Genomic DNA, 20,116 nt, shown 5'->3' on the forward strand with positions numbered 1-20,116 from the left:
CCTGTCCCTATTTGCTCAGAGAGGGGGTGCTTCTGTCCCTCTCTATTTGCTGGGTGGGGGGGGGGGGTTGCTCTTGTTTTCTCTTTGTCCTGGGGAGGGATGTGAGGGTTGCTCCTGTACCTCTGTGTCTTCTGGGGGGGGGGGGATTGCTCCTGTCCCTATTTGCTCAGGGAGGGGGTGCTCCTGTCCATCTCTATTTGCTGTGTGTGGGGGGGGGGGGTTGCTCTTGTCTTCTCTTTGTTCTGGGGGGTACGTGAGGGTTGCTCCTCTCCCTCTGTGCTTCCTGGGGGGGGGGGTTGCTCCTGTACCTCTGTGCCTTCTGGGGGGGGGGTTGCTCCTGTCCCTCTCTATTTGCTGGGTGGGGGGGGGTTGCTCTTGTCTTCTCTTTGTCCTGGGGAGAGACGTGAGGGTTGCTCCTCTCCTTCTGTTTCCTGGGGGGTTGCTCCTGTACCTCTGTGTCTTCTGGGGTGGGGTTGCTCCTGTCCCTATTTGCTCAGAGAGGGGGTGCTCCTGTCCCTCTCTATTTGCTGGGGGGGTTGCTCTTGTCTTCTCTATTTGCTCTGGGGAGGGATGTGAGGGTTGCTCCTCTCCCTCTGTTTCCTGGGGGGTCTTCTCTCTTTGCTCTTGGGGGGGCTTCTCCTGTCCCTCTCTACTTGCCCCTGGGGGAGGGGGTTATAGCAGTTGCTGCTTTTGTTCTTGACAGAGACGGAGCTTCGCTTTAGAACACAGCAGAGCTGGAGTGTCGACCAATCAGCTCGCAGCATTCGCAACCTGCTTTACGCCTTCGCCAATCAAGCATCGAGAGCTCGTTGCCTGAGCCAATCAGGAGGCTTCCCGAGCGCCGCTTACTCCAGGTGCTGCTGAGGGTCTCGCGCAGTCGGTGCTGATGCTGCGGACGGAGAGGTTGTGGGTGAGTCTGGGGGTTGCTGTGTGTGTGTGTGTGTGTGTGTGGGGGGGGGGGGTGCGCGCGTTTATTTAGCGCCTTGCTGCACGTGCACCTGTGTTCTCGCACCAGCAGCTCGGCATTGTGCAAGCTGCTGTCGGGGGAGGGGGTATAATTTGTGATCCCCCCCCCCCAGCCCCTCTGGAAAGTTGGTGCCCCGGTGCTGCTCCGTGCACGCCGATCGCTTTCGCCGCCGGTGCCCCGGTACATCGGATCAGCCGACTCCCCTGTGCCTGGCTCGGATGCTGCAAGCAGTCATGGATGCATCGATGGGGGGGGGGGGGGGCTGTGCAGATGGCTGGATCGGGACAGATGTCCTGCCTGAGCCTTTCACTCGCACACAAAAGTCTCGAGCGAACAAGAGGAGCTTCAGAGAGGGATGAAAGGGACAGTGTGCGGAGGGGCGGGGGCTGCCCCCCCCCCACTCCCCTCCCCTCCTGCAAAGCAGAGGCAGATCTGAACAGGCTTATTTATTATGTCTGGGGAGGAGCAGAGGTGAAGCTTCTTGCGATCCAAACTGCTGCTCCCCATTTCCCTCTCCCGATGCCCTCTCTGGGGTCCCTGGGCACAGATCTTTGCAACTGCCTTTGCAGGAATGGCACTGCTTGCCTGGCCCCACCTGACCTCCTTTCTGGCTGTAGGTCCCCCTTGGCACCTTCTTGTGCCTGCTGCCATCCCAGAATCTTGGCTTTATTCGGTGGATTTGAGTTCCCAGAGATGGAAAGTTCTTGTGGCTTTAGATGAAATAACTATGGTCACAAGCATTTTCTCTTCTTTAGTGATGACCCAAAACAATTGGCCGATCTACTAGGCAGCCGCTGACCTGTGTTAATTTGAGTGCTGAGGTTTGTGTAAAACTTATTTTTATCCAGTGCTTTGAGACAGTTTGACATCCTAAGTCTTTTAAAACTGACGAGTTAGCTGTGCCCTCGGCTGATGTCTGTCACAGAAATCCCAATACTCAACTTCTGTTGCATTATTAAATCCCTCCTACAGCTGTCATTATATTAAGCAAAAAAAAAAAAAATTCTTGTTTCTTTGATTTCGCCTTTTCAGTAGTAGCTTAAGGTGAGTTTCTTTCTGTACAGAAGTTTTATTTCTCTGTCTCCAGAGGATTTACATTCGTTTGTGCCTGAGGCATTGGAGGGTGAAGTAACAAGGAATGACACTGGGATTAGAACCCTGGTTGGTAGATCACTGCTGTAACTGCACCCAATGAATAACTTTTCAAGTTTCTGCCTATCGCGTTAATCATGCTGTTATAGATCTACATGAACTGAGCTCCTGCTGTACTGTTCATCAGCAGTCATCTCTAATTATAAGCGCAACACACACAGCCACTCTGAATCCTAAACATGAAATAATAGGAAACAACAGCCCTTGCTTTGTATTGCAAGAGCAGTTCCCCACATGGCTTTGAATGTATGTGAATGGCTTTCGCATCTGGAGCTTGAGACTTGGAGTCATTGTTGATTGGTTCTCTGACTTAGTCGAGTGATTTGAGTGATGCAGCCCAGAAGTGAATGAATTTCTGTTCCTGAAATGCTCTAACCATATAGGTCTTTTGTTTACTCTAAATGCCCAGCTTAGACTTATGAAGGCTAACCAGGTGTGAGTTACCCAAAGAAAGGGGTTAAACCTTAACTGGACAAAGCAATGGACAAGGAGAGGGATTTAATTTTAACTGGACACAGCAGTGGACCGAAGAGACCCGCATTCCTCACTACCTTCTGCAGTAATGTTGAGACTTTGAGGCTGATGTAGTAAAACCTACTCAGGTTTTTGAACCTTGGGTCTATGCACAAAATTCAGAAAAATGCCTGCAAGTATTCGTACCGGGATGGGGATGGGGATGGGGTTGGGGGGTGTCTGTGAAAGAGTTTGCAGAGTTGAGCCTGCCTTTGAATAAATGTTTGCTTGTAGTCTCGAAGGGCACAGAATCACCTCTTTGTTTTTATGTTTTGTTTTTGGCCCTTCCAACCAATCTGCAGCTCCAGCCCCAAGCTTTCTAGTTGCTAATGTTGTGTTAGGTTGTGGCCCACCCCTATTCCCCTGCAACTTTATGCAAATTGATTCATAATCAGCTGCTGCAGGGCAAACGCCTACAAAGCAGCTCATTATTTATGCGTCTTTTAAAAACTAGTGCCTGAAAATGTCACGTGCTGCTTTTTGTAAATAAGATAATGCTACCTTCATAGTTGCAGTTAACCTCTTTTTTTCTGCCAGCCCCATAGCTAAATTTTGCATATGGGTTTTTCTATGGAGCTCATTTGTGCCAGAGTTACTACATTAGTTGCCCAGGTGCACAGAGCCAGAGCGGATGGGATGGGCAAGAGGTGGAATAGCAGAGACTGCAACAATTTCCAAAATATTCTGTAAGTCTTATGCAGTAAGGGCACCACCCCCTCACAGGTGGGGCTAACTGCCTCTGCTCACAACAGAGATAAGACACATGTAGGTACTACTTAATTCCCTTGTTTTGTGTATGAAGGAGAAATGGGACACTTGTTCAGGTAGAAGGAAGCCTCTGGGGAGGGGGGTATATAAAAGCAATCTCTGTACCAAGGATGTATATTAAACGACTACAGCTGTAGTAAACTTCTGATACACACTGCATGGCATTAGTGATGTGTGCAAAGTGCATAGTGTGATAGTAGTGTGTGCACAAGAGAAACGTTTAGTGTGACGTTGGTGCACAGGACTGAAAACATGTAGGCACATGACCATTGAAAGTACTAGAGCACTGCATGTTCAGATCGTGTGAGCACTTTAATGTGCTAGTGAAAGGTTTCCTAATTTTAATGCACTTTTAGTACGGCTTTGTACAGTCACATTTGTATGACATTTTTGGACTTGGCAGGTGCCTGTGCTTTTTCATGCCCTGATTAATAGAAATGTATTGTAATTCCCTGACCCCATGCCTTCCCCAGGTCATCTCTTCTATTCCACTGGCTGTTGTGCGCACCACAGCTGTCTTCTCATTTGTATATGAAACGAACTCACTGGTGGCATTTGGAGGTTGCTGTGGTTACATTGCTGCTACTCTATTGCTGGCAGACATTTTATTAAAGAGAATCAAAGAATGTTTACTTAAACTTCCAGAGTATTGATGAATTTTCCTTTATTTGATCGCAGTAATTTTCCATCACTCCTTGCTATAATGTTTGATTTCTTAGTAACATTTTTGGTTCCATTTGGAGAGTAAATAAGTCTGCACATCAGCTGCTGCTTGTGCTTATGAAAATCAAGTTATCAGCGTAAATCTGAGTGTATGCAGGTGTGGTATGACCTTAAAATGTACCTCAAGCCTTTCTACTCAGGCCCTCTCACATACAGCTCTGCCAGTGCACCTCAGTCCTGCCCTGCAGCATCCTCTGCTCTTCTAGTACTGACACCTCCTTCCCCCTCCCCTCCACATACAGTGCTGCCACTGCACCTCAGTCCTGCTCTGCAGCGCCCTCCGTTCTAGTACTGAGACCCACCACAGCTCCATCAATGCACCTCATTGTAGAGAAAGACATGGGGTCAAAGTTTGTCCCTGCCCCGATCCCTTGGGTTCCGCTCCATCCCCATCCTGTCTCCGCAGGCCCTGCCCCGTCCTTACAGGTTCTGTCCCCATCCCCATGGGCTCTGCCCTTAAATCTTTTTATTAAAGTATAAAAAGGAAAAATATGCTGTGCAACTTTTGTTAGAAAACAATAATAACAACAAGCAGCTATAATAAACCACCACCACCCTCTACCCTTCCAACCCCAGCAATAGCTGACTTTTACTACCCCAAAGAATCCTAATCCACCCTGTTAAAATGTCCAGGAGTACAAAATACAACCCGTTCTGTATGCCCTAGCAGGGCAGAAATATGTCCTATCAAGCACTGTTATGATTTTTTAATCTGTGGATTAATAATAACATTCAACAATCTCAGGATTCAGTCTAGCTCTCCTGTCTTCCACAGTCCTTCCTACAATAGAAGTTGCCTTCTTAAAAGATGTGCTGGTAGCAGGATGTACAGGATCTCCCATGCAAATTTTGCTAGCTGTGGCCAACATGTTTGCTTATTTTTCCAAAAAAATCAAAATATTGTTGTCTGCATCACTCACACATAAAACAGTTCAGTTCATTAACAGGCTTCAAAGTAGAAAATGTCACTGTGACAAAGTTTGTCCCCACCCCATCCATGTGGGCTCTGGTCCCAGTCCCCACGGTTACTGTGGGTCCCTGTCCCCTTGTCATTCTCTGCCTCATTGTTCCCCTGCAGCACCTTCTGCTGTACCAGTAGTGATACCACCACCCCACCCCTACACACATATACATACAGCTGTGCCAGTGCACCTCACTTCTGCCCTGCAGCACTCCCTGTTAGTACTGGCTGCAGTATTCCCTCCCCCCAATGCATCACCTCCAACCCCCCCCCCCCCCCCCCGGGTGCATTCTGGGAGCAACTGCGCGGCTATCGGCTCCACTGATTCCCTGCTTCCTCTGCTCCAGAACAGGAAGTAACAGCAAAGGGAGATGGGAACCAGCGGAGCCGACAGCCACGTGGCTGCTCTCTGCACCCCTCCTGCCCCCACTGCCCTGCCCTTGGTACGCTACTGAGTATATTTCATGGTATAATTATTAAAAGCAGCTGAAATGCAGGGGGTGTGGGGAAGGGAGGAGGCTTTACCAGCTCCAGTCACCCCTCCACACTGATGTGGGCTGCCGGCTTCCAGTTCGGACAGAGGAACTGTACAAACGTTTCATTTTATTGCAATAGTTACTCCACCAGAGCAATTTACAATAAAAACTAGCCAAGATGGCATGAAGGAAAAGAGGAACACAGAGCAGAGGGAAGGAGGACCAAAGAGTAGATCAGAGGAGACAGGGAAGAGCAAGTTGCTGACCCACAACAGTTGCACCCCCAGACCTAAACATTCAGTCATCCATCAAAGGTTACAGAGAAGAAATAAGTTCAACAGGCTTAAAATGTAGTATAAGAGAATCCCTTACACAGGCAAGAAGGGATGGCTCCCCTCAGGCTGCAGCTAAGAAGGAGAAGGCAGAGCCATGGTGCAAGTAACTGGAGAAGGCACCAAAAGAAGATTTTTGTGTTGAAACTGATTGCCTGAGGGCAGGTTAAATACCTGGCTCTTTACTTCAATCTCTAGGAAGCCAAAGGAAAGAAATCCACACACACACACACACCACTAATAAATAAAGAAATATAGAAATATAGATCAAAGGCCTTTGGGAGAGAGAACGGAGGGTCACCAGAACTGTCTGAAAATCCCTCAGGTCCTCTGCTCTTTTATTAAGAATGCATTAAGTCATAAATTAACTGGTTACATCACAAATCATGGGACACAAACTTCGAAAAATCATTGGCTAGACTATATTCTGCTTACATCTGCAAGTTCAGGGGTTCAGGGTACTTTCCAAAACTGCTAGTGGTTCCAGTAAAAATCTAACATTTATAGGAATGCGGAACTATCGTACATTACTCCATACATCTTCTGTATGCTCAGACATCTGCATGCATTGCATTCACTTCCCTGTTCTCTTCCAAACATGTTTATGTCTAATAAGTTTCCTGCATCTGGTAAAGACACCATTTAGTAATTTTCCATCTTACTTACTATATATACTAACATTTAACCTCTAATATGCCTCTCTATGAACTGGGCGGGGGACATTATTTTCAAATATAACCGTAATATCATCACTACCAAAGGGATCTTGAAGGTGCAAAAGAGATCAAAGCATTGGACAGATAGGCCAAAATAGAGAACGCTGCAGGTAAGGATCAGGAACTTCATTTTGAAACTGACTGGGAGCCAGTATTTCTTGGCAAGAAGCAGAGGTTCATGACTGAACTTGTGTGCATGTAATAACAATTTGACAGTTCTGTTCTGCCTCGTAGTCCTTTTAAGGTAGAGAGTTTCAATCATCCATTGTACAGAGATTTATAATAGTCAATGTGACCTACTACAAGTGCTTGCATGATAGTGTGAAGTGTGGCGGGGTCAAGTTATGAGCCGACACATGAGTACATCTAAGCCCAGGAAAAGGATCTAGGTATCATCAATGATGATATGTTGAAACGCTCTGCTCCAATTTGTTTTTATGTTTCAACAATTTTTATTGATGATTCAACATTTGCAATACAACCTTCAAATTCAACTTATACCACACTCCAATTTGTTTTAAATATGCTACTTACTAGTTTCATTGCGTGCCCCCTAGTCCTAATATTTTTGGAAAAAGTAAACAAGCAATTCGCATCTACCCGTTCACTCAGTATTTTATAGACATCAATCATATCTCCCCTCAGCTGCTGCTTCTCCAAGCTGAAGAGCCCTAATTGCTTTAGCCTTTAAGAAAATAGGAGTAACCATACTGGGTCAGAACAATGGTCCATCTAGCCCAGTATCCTGTTTCCAACAGTGGCCAAGCCAGGTCACAAGTGCCTAGCAGAAAACCAAATCGCAGCAACACTCCATGCTACAAATCCCAGGGCAAACAGTTGCTTCCCCATGTCTGTCTCAATAGCAGACTATGGACTTCTCTACCAGGAATTTGTCCAAACCTTTTTTAAACCCAGATATGCTAACCGATGTTACTACGTCCTCCGGCAATGAGTTCCAGAGCTTAACTATTCATTGAGTGAAAAAAATATTTCCTCCTATTTGTTTTAAAAGTATCTCCATGTAATTTCTTTGAGTGTCCCCTAGTTTTTGTACTTTTGGAACGAGTAAAAAATCGATTTACTTCTACTTGTTGTACACCACTCAGGATTTTGTAGACCTCAATCATATCTCCCCAGATCATCTCTTTTCCAAGCTAAAGAGCCCTAACCTCTTTAGCCTTTCCTAATATAGGAGGAGTTTCATCCCCTTTATCATTTTGGTCACTCTTCTTTGAACCTTTTCTAATTCCGCTATATCTTTTTTGAGATATGATGACTAGAATTGAACATAATACTCAAGATGAGGTTGCACTATGGAGCAGTATGGAGGCATTATAATATTCTTCGTCTTATTTTGCTTCCCTTTCCTAATAATTCCTAGCATCCCATTTGCTTTTTTGACTGTTGCCACACACTAGGTAGAAGATTTCAGCATACTGTCTACAATGACACCTAGATGTTTTTCTTGAGTGCTGACTCCTAAGGTGGACCCTAGCATCAGGTAACATTGAGCAGAAGATTTTGGATTATTTCAATGTGCATCACTTTGCATTTGTCCACATTAAATTTAATCTACTATTTGGATGTCCAGTCTTCCAGTTCCCTAAGGGCTTCCTGCAAATGTTCACAATCCGCATGTGTTTTGACAACTTTGAATAGTTTTGTGTCACCTGCAAATTTAATCACCTCGCTCGTTGTTCCGTTTTCCGGATCATCAACAATGACACCTAGATCCTTTTCCTGGGCAGTGACTGCTAACGTGGAACCTTACATCATGTATGTATAGTTTGGGTTCCTCTTTCGCACATGCATTTGTCCACATTAAACATCATCTGCCATTTGGATGCCCAGTTTCTCACTCTCGTAGTCTCGTAAGATCCTTTTGCAATTTTTCACAGTCCTTTTGTGATTTAACAACACATATTATAGCAGGACATGTTTATCCACTCCTACCCTAGCCAAGATAATGTTCAAGCACCTTTTCTGACCTCATATGCAACTCTCTTTAACCAGTCCCTTATTTTCTTACTCCTGTTACTCTGTCTTATCTATCTATATTTTTCATCTTTGCTTACACCCTATGATGTCTGTTATAATATTTTATTGTGTATTGTGTTGGCATTGTAATGTAGCATACTATCACGCCATATTTTGTATTGTTGTTTGAATCTTTTTACTGCTGTAATTGTCTATTGCTTATGTTTGACTTATTCTTACTGTACACCGCCTTGAGTGAATTCCTTCAAAAAGGCGGTAAATAAATCCTAATAAATAAATACAATTTTGTGTAATTTTGTCAGCAAATTTAGGGGCTCATTTTTGAAACAGAAAAATGTAAAAAAAAAAAAAAAAAGTGGCACAAAACAGCAGATGGATGGGTTTTTATTGCTATTTTTTAATCCATTTTTAAGACATTTTTCTATGCAGGTTACCTGCAGTGTGTCCAAATCACAAGGGAGCATGTCAGGGGTGGTATTTGGGTGTTCCCACAATTTGGACATTTTTCCATCATAATGGAACAAAGCTTGCCCTGTCATTGGTAGCATTAGACATTGCTACTCTTTGGGATTACGAATGGAATGTTGCTACTCTTTGGGTTTCTCCCAGGTACTTGTGACCTGGATTGGCCACTGTTAGAAACAGGATACTGGGCTAGATGGACCACTGGTCTGACCCAGTATGGCTACTCATGTTTTTAAGTAAAAAAAAAAAAAACAGGGCTAAAAGTTAGATGTTTTGGTGTAGACCTGTTTCAATCACGACTAAGTCACAAGAAGGTGCCCTAACTAACCACTAGAGGGATTAAGGCATGAGCCCCCCCCCCCCCCCCCCCTTTACTGTCACAGTGGTTACTGACCCCTCCGAACCCCCAAAGATGTGAAAGAAACAGTACATACCTGCCTCTATGACAACTTCAGATGTTAGGACCAGTCCTATTAGAGCAGGCAAAATGAGCAAAGCCATACTAAAAATCAAAGTGAGTGAAGATATAGATAGACACGGTTTAATGAGAAGAGTCAGCATGAGGTCTGGGTTATGAATGGGAAGGAGTAGGAAAGGTAACGCAATGTAGCAGCAGCAGATGAGAGCTGGTAAAAGTTGCGTGGCCTCACTATTTATCGTAAATGATTGGGTAAAGGTTTGTACTTAAAGTCCTGGGCTTAAAGTGCAGGTAGCTTGGAAACATGATACAGTATTAGAAAGAACTCCTTTTGGGGATTTTTTTTTTAACTTGAACATTGTGATCCTTGAAGGAAGGAAGCCGTTTGGTTCTGATATCTCTTAGCACTCAGGAGAGGAAGTTGTTTAACAGTGTTTTCAGCCTCTAATCTAACAGCTGTCCTCATCTGCTTTTCAGGCACGTCTATACCGGGGGATTTGGCAGAAGGGATGAGGAGAGCGTAGCCTTGTGCCAGTGCTTCAGACGCGAAACAACCCTTTGTTGCTTGCCCACTGCAGCCTGGAAGTACCCATTTTGACAGTTATAATTTTTAAAAATATTTTCTGCTTTATAAACCAGTAGTGGGTCTGTCTGGACTTTATCAGGGGTCTGATCTCATCTGCTAGCAAGCCCAGTATGCTGAGGATTGGTAGCGCTGTGTTTGCAGCAGCCTGTCAGCTCGTACTAGGCCTGCTACTGGGATCATTAAATGCATCTCCTGAAGCAAACAATGAATGTCCTCAGCTTTGTGTCTGTGAAATAAGGCCTTGGTTTACACCACAATCCACTTACAGGGAAGCTACAACAGTGGACTGCAATGACCTGCGCTTAACAAAAATCCCCGACAACCTATCTAGTGAGACCCAGGTGCTTCTTCTGCAGAGCAATAATATTGCAAGGACCACAGGTGAGCTACAGCAGCTTTTCAACTTAACAGAGCTGGATTTTTCACAAAACAACTTCACCAGCATAAGGGATGTGGGCCTCTGGAACCTCTCTCAGCTCACCACTCTACATCTTGAGGAGAATCAGGTCACAGAAATGACAGATCATTGTTTGCAGGACCTCAGCAACCTTCAGGAACTTTATATAAACCACAATCAGATCAGTAGCATTTCTGCAAATGCATTTGCTGGCTTGAGGAACCTCCTGAGGTTACATCTCAACTCTAACCAGCTGAAAGTTATTGACAGCCGCTGGTTTGATTCTACACCTAATCTGGAAATTCTTATGATTGGGGAGAACCCGGTGATAGGAATTCTAGATATGAACTTCAAGCCACTGACAAATCTGAGAAGCCTGGTGTTAGCAGGGATGTATCTGACTGATGTTCCTGGGAATGCTTTGGTAGGCTTAGATAACTTGGAAAGTCTTTCATTTTATGATAACAAATTGCTAAAGGTTCCCCAACTTGCGCTTCAGAAAGTGCCCAACCTTAAATTCCTGGATCTTAACAAAAATCCTATTCACAAGATCCAAGAGGGTGACTTTCAAAATATGCTTCGGCTGAAGGAACTTGGAATTAATAATATGGCAGAGCTGGTCTCCATTGACAGATATGCACTAGACAACCTCCCTGAACTTACCAAACTAGAAGCTACTAACAACCCCAAACTGTCCTATATACATCGCTTGGCCTTCCGCAGTGTTCTTACCCTGGAAAGCTTAATGCTGAACAATAATGCCTTGAATGCCGTTTATCAGAAAACTGTGGAGTTGCTTCCCAACCTGCGTGAAATCAGCATCCACAGCAACCCCCTGAGGTGTGATTGTGTTATTCACTGGATAAATTCCAACAAGACCGGTATCCGTTTCATGGAGCCCCTGTCCATGTTCTGTGCCTTACCACCAGAGTACCGAGGACAACAAGTGAAAGAAGCCTTACTGCAGGATTCCAGCGAGCAATGTCTGCCCATGATTTCCCACGACACCTTTCCAAATCATCTGAACTTGGATGTTGGAATGACTGTCTTCTTGGACTGCCGAGCCATGGCAGAACCAGAGCCAGAAATTTACTGGGTAACACCATTAGGAGATAAGATTACAGTGGACACTGTTTCTGAAAAATATAAACTGAGTGGGGAAGGGACCTTGAAAATCGCTAACATTCAGGTGCAAGATTCAGGCAGGTACACCTGTGTGGCTCAGAATACAGAAGGTGCTGACACGAGGGTGGCTACTTTACGAGTTAATGGAACGTTGCTGGATGGAAGCCAGATACTGCAAATCTACATTAAGCACGCAGAGACCCATTCTGTCTTAGTCTCCTGGAAGATCAATTCTAATGTCATGACGTCCAACCTGAAGTGGTCTTCTGCCACCATGAAAATAGACAACCCTCACATTACTTATACTGCCAGGGTGCCCGTGGATGTGCATGAATACAACTTAACTCATTTGCAGCCAGCCACAGAGTATGAGGTGTGCCTGACAGTCTCCAATATCCACCAACAAATGCAAAAATCGTGCGTTAATGTCACCACCAAAAGTACAGCTTTTGCACTGGACATCTCAGACCAACAAACAAGCACGGCCCTAGCAGCTGTGATGGGCTCAATGTTTGGGCTTATCAGCATGGCTTCTGTCACCATTTATGTTGCCAAACGATTTAAGAGGAAGAACTACCACCATTCCTTGAAAAAGTATATGCAAAAGACATCCTCCATCCCTCTGAATGAGCTGTACCCACCTCTCATCAATCTGTGGGAGGCAGACAGTGAGAAGGACAAGGAGGGCTCTTCCGACACCAAGGCCACCCAAGTGGACACTTCCAGAAGCTATTACATGTGGTAACTATGGGGAGAGAAGGGTTATTTTCTGCTTCTGGTAGTAGGGAGCACAGACATTTTTTGCTTTATTCTGCAAAAGTGAAACGTTGAAGATGTTTCTTGTATTTCTGACTTTGCTGATCTGTGGCAGGCTGGTGCGCACGATGGAGATTTCAGACACTTTTAGTATAGCGTATCGCAATGGTTTTGACACAGTGATATCTCCACGTAACATCCAGTTTTTAGGAGTTGTGCTAAACTTTACTACAGTGCTGTTTTAACTACGAGCAGAGTGATGTGCTCTTCAATGGAGCTTTGTGTGGTTGTGAGAGATTTTTAGACGTAGCATGACATAGCTCCAACTTCTTGCTTCTTTGGGAAACCCTCAGACTATAGAACCCAGTAGAGATGTGCACAGGAACATAGTTTTGAGATTTTTGGCCTTTTCCTGATTTTTGTACTTTCATGCTTAATAACTAATTCTTAAATTTGCATTATAACTTTAACACATACAAACTGATGTTTTGCACACACTAAGGGGTCCTTTTTTTAAGACACGCTAAAGATTAGCATGTGCTAAATGCCCATAGGAATACAACGGGCCACGCGTTCTTTAGCGTGCTTTAGTACAAGGACTCCTAAATTCTTTAACCCTTTAGTGTCCAACGTTCCCGTAATAAGCCATATGGGAACAGATTGATGGGAACATTGGACACTAAAGGGTTTAGGTGTTCTGTAAACCAAGTGCACATCCCTAGAAGTCAGTAAAGCAGAGGGTGTATCGTGTGGAGGGAGCGAGTGAAGGAGTCTAGACCTGTTTCATCTATTGGAAGGATGTCGGGTGAGTGGACTGTAATGTTGTATCAACGAGTAGAATGATTTTTATTTCCTTTTTTTTGTAATAGATTAAGAAATTTAGCTTTGAACTAACTGGTGATTATAAAACTATATATATATATATATATATATGTGATCTTTTCTATGTAATAAAAGTAAATGTTATTTTCTTTTAATTATAATTTGTAGGTACTTTTTAAAGAATGCAGGATTTGTTCAGTCACCAAGAATTGGTGTATGTTAAACAATGTTGGAATAAATGTCTCTTTGCTAGATAATTTTCTTAGATTTCTGCCTTTCTTAGATTCTTATTTTCAGTTATTTTTGCAGCACAGGGTTCTCCAAGCTATAAAGTAATCTGAGTTCTCCTCACATCAAGGGGACCTCGTACTAAAGGTTTTCTCACTTTTGTTGTGTCCATGAGAAAATACTTAGGGTCCCGTTTACTAAGCAGCGCAAAGAGTGCGTTAGCGTTTTTACGCACTCTAAAGACACCCATAGGAATATATGGGTGTCTCTAGCGTTTAGCGAGCTCTAAACATGGTAGCGCATCTTAGTAAATAGGCCCTGACGGTTTCTCTTATCAAGCCGCAGTAATGCCGACAAAGCCTGTTCATGCAGCTCGATAAAAGAGGCCCTTAGTTTGTAAAATTACATTTCACAAAGAAAAATAAACCACATTTTATTTTATGTTAAATCATTGTTCTTTAAAAGCACAATGTGAGGAAAGTCCTCAGTAAAGGTGTTCATTGAGGATCTCATATATAGAGCACTGAAATGTACTGTCACATGCAGATTTTCTATCTTAATAAACTTGTTTTATTTATTGTAGAAATTAATTGTATGATGTCTCTCTTACATTTGAATTCAAGGAAAGGCAATTTTTACTCTGTACCTCTACATTTTGCATTCATCATTTTGGGTATTTTTCTGGGAGAGGAATGCCTTGAATTGTCTTGCTCCAGGTCCCCTTTGGATCCTGTCTGAATAAAACTTCATTCTATATTGTAATAAAAAGAATGTCTTCTGTGATCTAGTGTCCTCACCAACAACACAGCACCTGCTCCTGTTTATGGGACAGAGTGTTAGATTTAGATATTTGCACTTTCTAGCGATGTAGGTTGTATGGGTGCAGTGCAAGATGCCTGGAAAGATAAGACATGAGACAATCCTCTAAAGCTCATGACTCAATAAACTAGTTAGTCTGTAAGTTGCCACCTGCCTCTTGTCACTTCTGTTTCAGCAGACTAACAACACACCCAAACTCTTTTAAAGTTTTTACCACATGAAAGACTTTCACCATAGGGGGATCCTACTCATACACCTCTTTTAAGGTGGTATTTTTCAATACAAAAATGGAATGAAGGATGTTTTATTGGTGAAGCAGACTGTAATGTTCGTGAGTCCTTGTGCCCGGACGGAGCACAGAGACAAGGACTCGACCCTGCGCTCTGCTAGGCAGCTGAGCAACCCCGAGACTTCACCTATGATGACCGCCGTTCCCGAAGGGTTGAACCCCCAGGTGCGGGCGGCCAATAGGACTTCCGGATGCAGGCAGGGGTCAGGGACAGACAGCAAGCAGAGAGTAATCTGGGTTCAAGCAGTAACCAGAGGCAGGCAGCAGGCAAAGAGTAATCTGGGTTCAGGCAGGTCAGGCAGCAGGCAGTACCCAGGTTCAAGCAATAGTCAGAGGCAGGCACCAGGCAGAGAGTAATCCGGGGTCAGGCAGTAGGCAGAGAGTATCTGGGTTCAAGCAATAGTCAGAGGTGGGCAGCAGGCAGAGAATAATCCGGGGTCAGGCAGTAGTCAGGTCAGGCAGCAGGCAGAGTAATCTGGGTTCAGGCAGTAGGCAGGTCAGGCAGCAGGCAGAGAGTAATCTGGGTTCAGGCAGGTCCGGCAGTAGGCAGAGAGTATCCGGGTTCAAGCAATAGTCAGAGGCAGGCAGCAGGCAGAGAGTAATCCGGGTTCAGGCAGTAGGCAGAGAGTATCCGGGTTCAAGCAGTAACCAGAGGCAGGCAGAGAGTAATCCGGGTTCAGGCAGTAGTCAGGTCAGGCGGCAGGCAGAGAGTAATCCGGGTTCAGGTGAGGAGCGTGACACAGACCAAATGTTAAAGATAAAAATGAAATGTGATTCTTATTTGCTGATACCGCAAAATCACGGTTTACATTCTGATTAGTTCACATAGCCATGAGATGACACAAAGCAGACCAAGGTGACGTCTCCTTGGACAGTGCATTTTTGTACCCAAGCATCTGTCTTATTGTGCTATTGCTCAGTGGCAGAAAGAACAGAATTCCACCTTTAGCATCCTGATGCTGCATCCAGGCTCTTAACACTGATTTGCCATAGAGGGTGTGATACCATTCAGAGCTTCAAATATTCCATTTGTGGGTCAGTGGGGGAAAATGTCATTTTCAACAGTGAAGTTTGAGCAGTGAATTTCTTGCAGCTCTTTCTAGCTCATTCCACTGTTCATCTAACAAATAAAGAAAAAACTGTATCCCATATGAATGTGAGAGAATGTTTTTTAAGCTCCTTCCTTGGGTATATGCCATGAAGGAGGATTTTAGATAGTGCTGGTGAGGAGCCAGCTGTCTTACACATGTGGGTACCAGTGACATAGGAAAATGTGAGACGGCGGTTCTGGAAACCAAATTTAGGCTCTTAGGTAGAAAGCTTAAATCCAGATCTCTAGGGTAGCATTTCAGAAATGCTTCCCATTCCACGCACAGGACTCAAGAGACAGGCAGAGCTCTGAAGTCTCAATGTGCGCTTGTAACGATGGTGCAGGGATGAGGTATTTAGATTAGGAACCGGGCAACATTCTGGAAAAGGAGGGGCCTGTTCCAAAATGATGGACTCCACCTTAACCAGGATGAAACCAGGCTGCTGGTGCTAACATTTTAAAAAGGAGATAGAGCAGCCTTTAAACTAAAATTTTTTTGGGGGGGAAAGCTGACATTCGCCCAGGAGCACATGGTTTGGTGTGGAGTATCCTTTAAGGATACTGATGAAACAGGACATGTAGTGTATCTAGATTTTCAGAAAGCTTTTCACAAAGTCCCTCATGAGAGATTCCTGAGAAAATTAAAGAGTCATGGGATAGGAGGCAATGTTCTGTTGTGGATTAGGAATTGGTTATTGGACAGAAAACAGAGGGTAGGGTTAAAAGGCCATTTTTCTCAATGGAGAAGGGTGAATAGTGAAGTGCCACAGGGATCTGTACTGGGATCTATGCTATTTAACATAGTAATCTGGAAATTGGAACAATGAGTGAGGTGATTACATTTGCATATGACACAAAACTATTCAAAGTTATTAAAACACATGCAGACTGTAAAATATTGCTGGAAGAGCTTAGGAAATTGGAAGACAGCGCATCCAAATGGTAGATGAAATTTAATGTGGACAAATGCAAAGTGATGCATATTGAGAAGAATAATCCGAATCATAGTTAACCAATGCTATGGTCCACCTTGGGAGTCAGCACCCAAGAAAAATATCTAGGTGTCATTGTAGACAATACGCTGAAATCTTCTGCCTAGTGTGTTCAGTTCTGGTTGTCGTATTTCAAAATAGTGGAATTAGAAAAGGTTCAAAGAAGGGTGACTAAAATGATAAAGGAAAGGCTAAAGAGGTTAGGGCTTTTCAACTTGGAAAAGAGACGGCTGAGGGGGGATAAAATTGAGGTGTACAAAATCCTGAGTGGTGTAAAATGGATAAAAGTGAATTGATTTTTCACTCCTTCAAAAAGTACAAAGACCAGGGGGCACTCAATGAAGTTACATGAAAATACTTTTAAAAGAAATAGGAGGAAATATTTTTTTTACTTAACAAATAGTTAAGCTCTGGAATTCACTGCCGGAGGATGTGGTAACAGCGGTTAGCATATCTGGGTTTTATAAAGTCTTGGACAAGTTCCTGCCGGAAAAGTCCATAGTCTGTTATTGAGATGGACACAGGAAAGCCACTGCTTGCCCTGGGATTGGTAGCATGGAATGCTGCTACTATTTGGGATTCCGAATGGAATGCTGCTGCTCTTTGGGATGCCGCATGGAATGTTGCTGCTCTTTGGGATGCCGCATGGAATGTTGTTGCTCTTTAGGATTCCGCATGGAATCTTGTTGCTATTTGGGATTCTGTCAGGTACTTATGACCTGTGCTGGCCGCTGCTGGAAACAGAATATTGGGCTAGATGGACCACTGGTCTGACCCAGTATGGCTATTCTTGTGTTTCTTTGCTCTGACTAATAAAAGCTGCCTGGATTCTGTTGCTAGAATTTTTGGGATGAGCTCAGTGTTGTTTTTTAGCTTATATCTTTCCCTTGGTAGCTCAGGGCAAGGTCCATTTGGGTATAGAAGGCTTCCCAGAGGGCTTAACATTTAACAGCTGGAGATAGTAACATGCTATACCGTGTTACTGACACTAACGCTGTTAATGCATTGTTAGTAACTAGGTCCCATTGCTTATACGCAGCATTCCTCTTTTAATTTCTCTTTCCTGTCCTAAATCAATGGAATTCCATCGTCTCTCCCTTGTCCTCCATTACTTTCTCCTTTTCTAATCTCCACCCCTAATCCTTGTATTTATTATGAACCGTCCTGAAAGCCTTTGCTTGAGGGCTGTATATCAAATTTTTAATAAACCTGTGAAAAAGTACTGAGTACTAAAGGTGTTAAGATATTAGTAACACTACCTGTAAGGTTGTACTTGAGGCAGTGGAGAGTTAAAGTCACAAGAAGCATCAACGGGATTTGAATCCTGAGGTCCCTGGTTCTTGGTCTGCTGCTCCTCCACTCCTCCTGTGCAGAGCCTGTCAAACCTACCCCTTTGCAGCCAGCAGGCACCATCTGCACACATTACTTTTAAGATATTGTGTTTGGTATATAAATGATACCATTTTGGACGTCCAGATTATCTTTCTGGCAAGCTGTCAAGGTTTACTTCTCAGTGCAGACTACACTCCTCACAAAAGAATCTCCTCCAAGTCCCAGGTCTTGATGTGATCAGGAAAAGAGTGTTGTCATGTGCTGGACCTTTTCTCTGGACCTCTCTTCCTGAAGATTTCTAAGAAGTTCTTTCGTATTTTGCTTTTTGCAAACTTTAAAAACTGGGTTACTTCAACAGTATTTTTAATTGAGATGCTGGTGGTTTCATTTTAATGGTATTGTATGTTTGTAACAAATTGTTTTTCCTTAGACATTAAGGTAATTTTGCGGTATATAAGAATAATGATATCCAGTCCAAAGTGAAATAGCCTTCATTCTGCAATTCAGGGGAGTAGCTGGTGACTGCTAGCATCCTTGGGATAAAACTGAACCATAAAGCATCATAGTTGGATAGAAAGCAGGTGTCTGTGTACAGCCGTCTTGCAGCTCATAATCTGGCCATGTGAGCGTCTATAGGGACAGGACATAATGCTGTGGTAGAGAACCAGATGTGGATCCGCTATCCATGATTCCAGCTGACTCACGGTTAATGAGCATGGGGTGGGGGGGGGGGAGAGAGAATCCCAGGACAGCTAACTGTGCTGCAATAGCAGCTTTTTATTATTCACTGCTTTATTGAGAATATTGAACATTTGCCAAACCCATTAAATACCTTAAACAAAGCCACATCAGAATTTAGGGTGCATCTTTGAGGATGTGACTCCAAGCCTTGGGAGACCTGCAGAGAAGAGAAGTGGCGGTGGTCAGGGATAAGAGAAGAAAAGTGCTCTGGAATTGAGAGTATGAAGATTTGTTTTATCATTCCCACCATAAGTAATTCCCTAATCCCTTATTTGTCCTGTATGTCTTGATTAGATTGTAAGCTCTTTCGAGCAGGGACTGTGTCTTACGTGTTTAGCGTACAGCGTTGCATACGTCTAGTAGCGCTATAGACATGAGAAACAGTAGTAGTAATAATAGTATTTGTTGGTAAAGTAATAATGACTCTTATGCATTGGAAAGGAGGGAAGAATAGCAGATGTTTTCCTCACCCAGGGGGTAAAACCAGTAAGTACCCCTTTCCTTTCTGTTGATTCTGCTAAAGATAAAAACCGTTGTGAGCTTAGCAGGAGGTGTTCTGAGAGTCATTGCAGTACTTCTGCTGTGCTTCTATGCATGCTGTGACCCCTGAATCATTCTCTGCCATGCGCACAGTTTTTCAATAATATCAGCGCATTTATAGGTCTCACGGCATGTGTACTCGCAGAAAAATATCACTTTGTAGAAACGCTGAGACTTTAGCAAACAGAATGCAGCTTTTCTTCTCATATTAATTTGAAGTGCTGCTTAAATTAGAGCAATAAATCTGTACAAACATTATTACAAGCCATTTGCCATTGATTAAGTAAGATAACCATCACTTTGAAATGTTACGGTCTTTACCTGTGCATTCAGATGGAAGAACATTGAAGCGCTTTGCTTGAACTGCACTTTTTTTCTGAAAACATTTAACCAGAAATGTATTTAAACTTTGAGATATCTTTCAACTTCATCCGTGGACTCATAATATTCTAACTAGGAAAAACGGGGTACTTTGGTAGCAAATTGCATGGGTTTGTTTTACGCATACTGTGACAGGTAACGGCCTCGCTCCTAAACCGGGGTATCATGTTGCTGAAATTGACAGCCACTGCTGTGCCAGAGAGCACTTTCTTCTCGTACATGTACCGAGAAGCCCATTTTTAATCAGGATGGTGGTGCCCCATACAGTCTGGCATATTGAGCATCTTTACAGCATCTGGCTGTATTTTCGATTATTTGAGTGTCCTCTCTCCATATGCTGTACAGGATAGTTACTCAGTGCCAATCTGGTTCATGTGGTCCTTTACCACAAAGTGTGGTTTCCTTGTATCCAGCTTTTCATCACTTGGAATGAAATGTCTCAGATGCTCACAACCTCATTATTCTCTACTTTTGTGTCAAGGTCATGATCCCACTGTGTTTTTGGTACACATTTTCCAGTGGAACAATC

The 20,116-nt window shown here is 43.7% G+C and overlaps 1 protein-coding gene across 1 annotated transcript; it reads left to right on the forward strand.

The window, feature by feature from the left end:
* The first annotated feature begins 881 nt into the window (after positions 1-881).
* On the forward strand, positions 882-14,108 carry LRRN1 (leucine rich repeat neuronal 1). The gene is made up of 2 exons (XM_030207343.1): positions 882-910; positions 9,967-14,108. Exon 2 carries the CDS (start codon positions 10,186-10,188, stop codon positions 12,340-12,342), a length of 2,157 nt encoding a protein of 718 aa, XP_030063203.1. The 5' UTR covers positions 882-910; positions 9,967-10,185; the 3' UTR covers positions 12,343-14,108.
* Positions 14,109-20,116: the final 6,008 nt, after the last annotated feature.

This window comes from Microcaecilia unicolor, chromosome 6 (assembly GCF_901765095.1).
Source record: "Microcaecilia unicolor chromosome 6, aMicUni1.1, whole genome shotgun sequence".
Taxonomy (NCBI): Eukaryota; Metazoa; Chordata; class Amphibia; order Gymnophiona; family Siphonopidae; genus Microcaecilia; species Microcaecilia unicolor.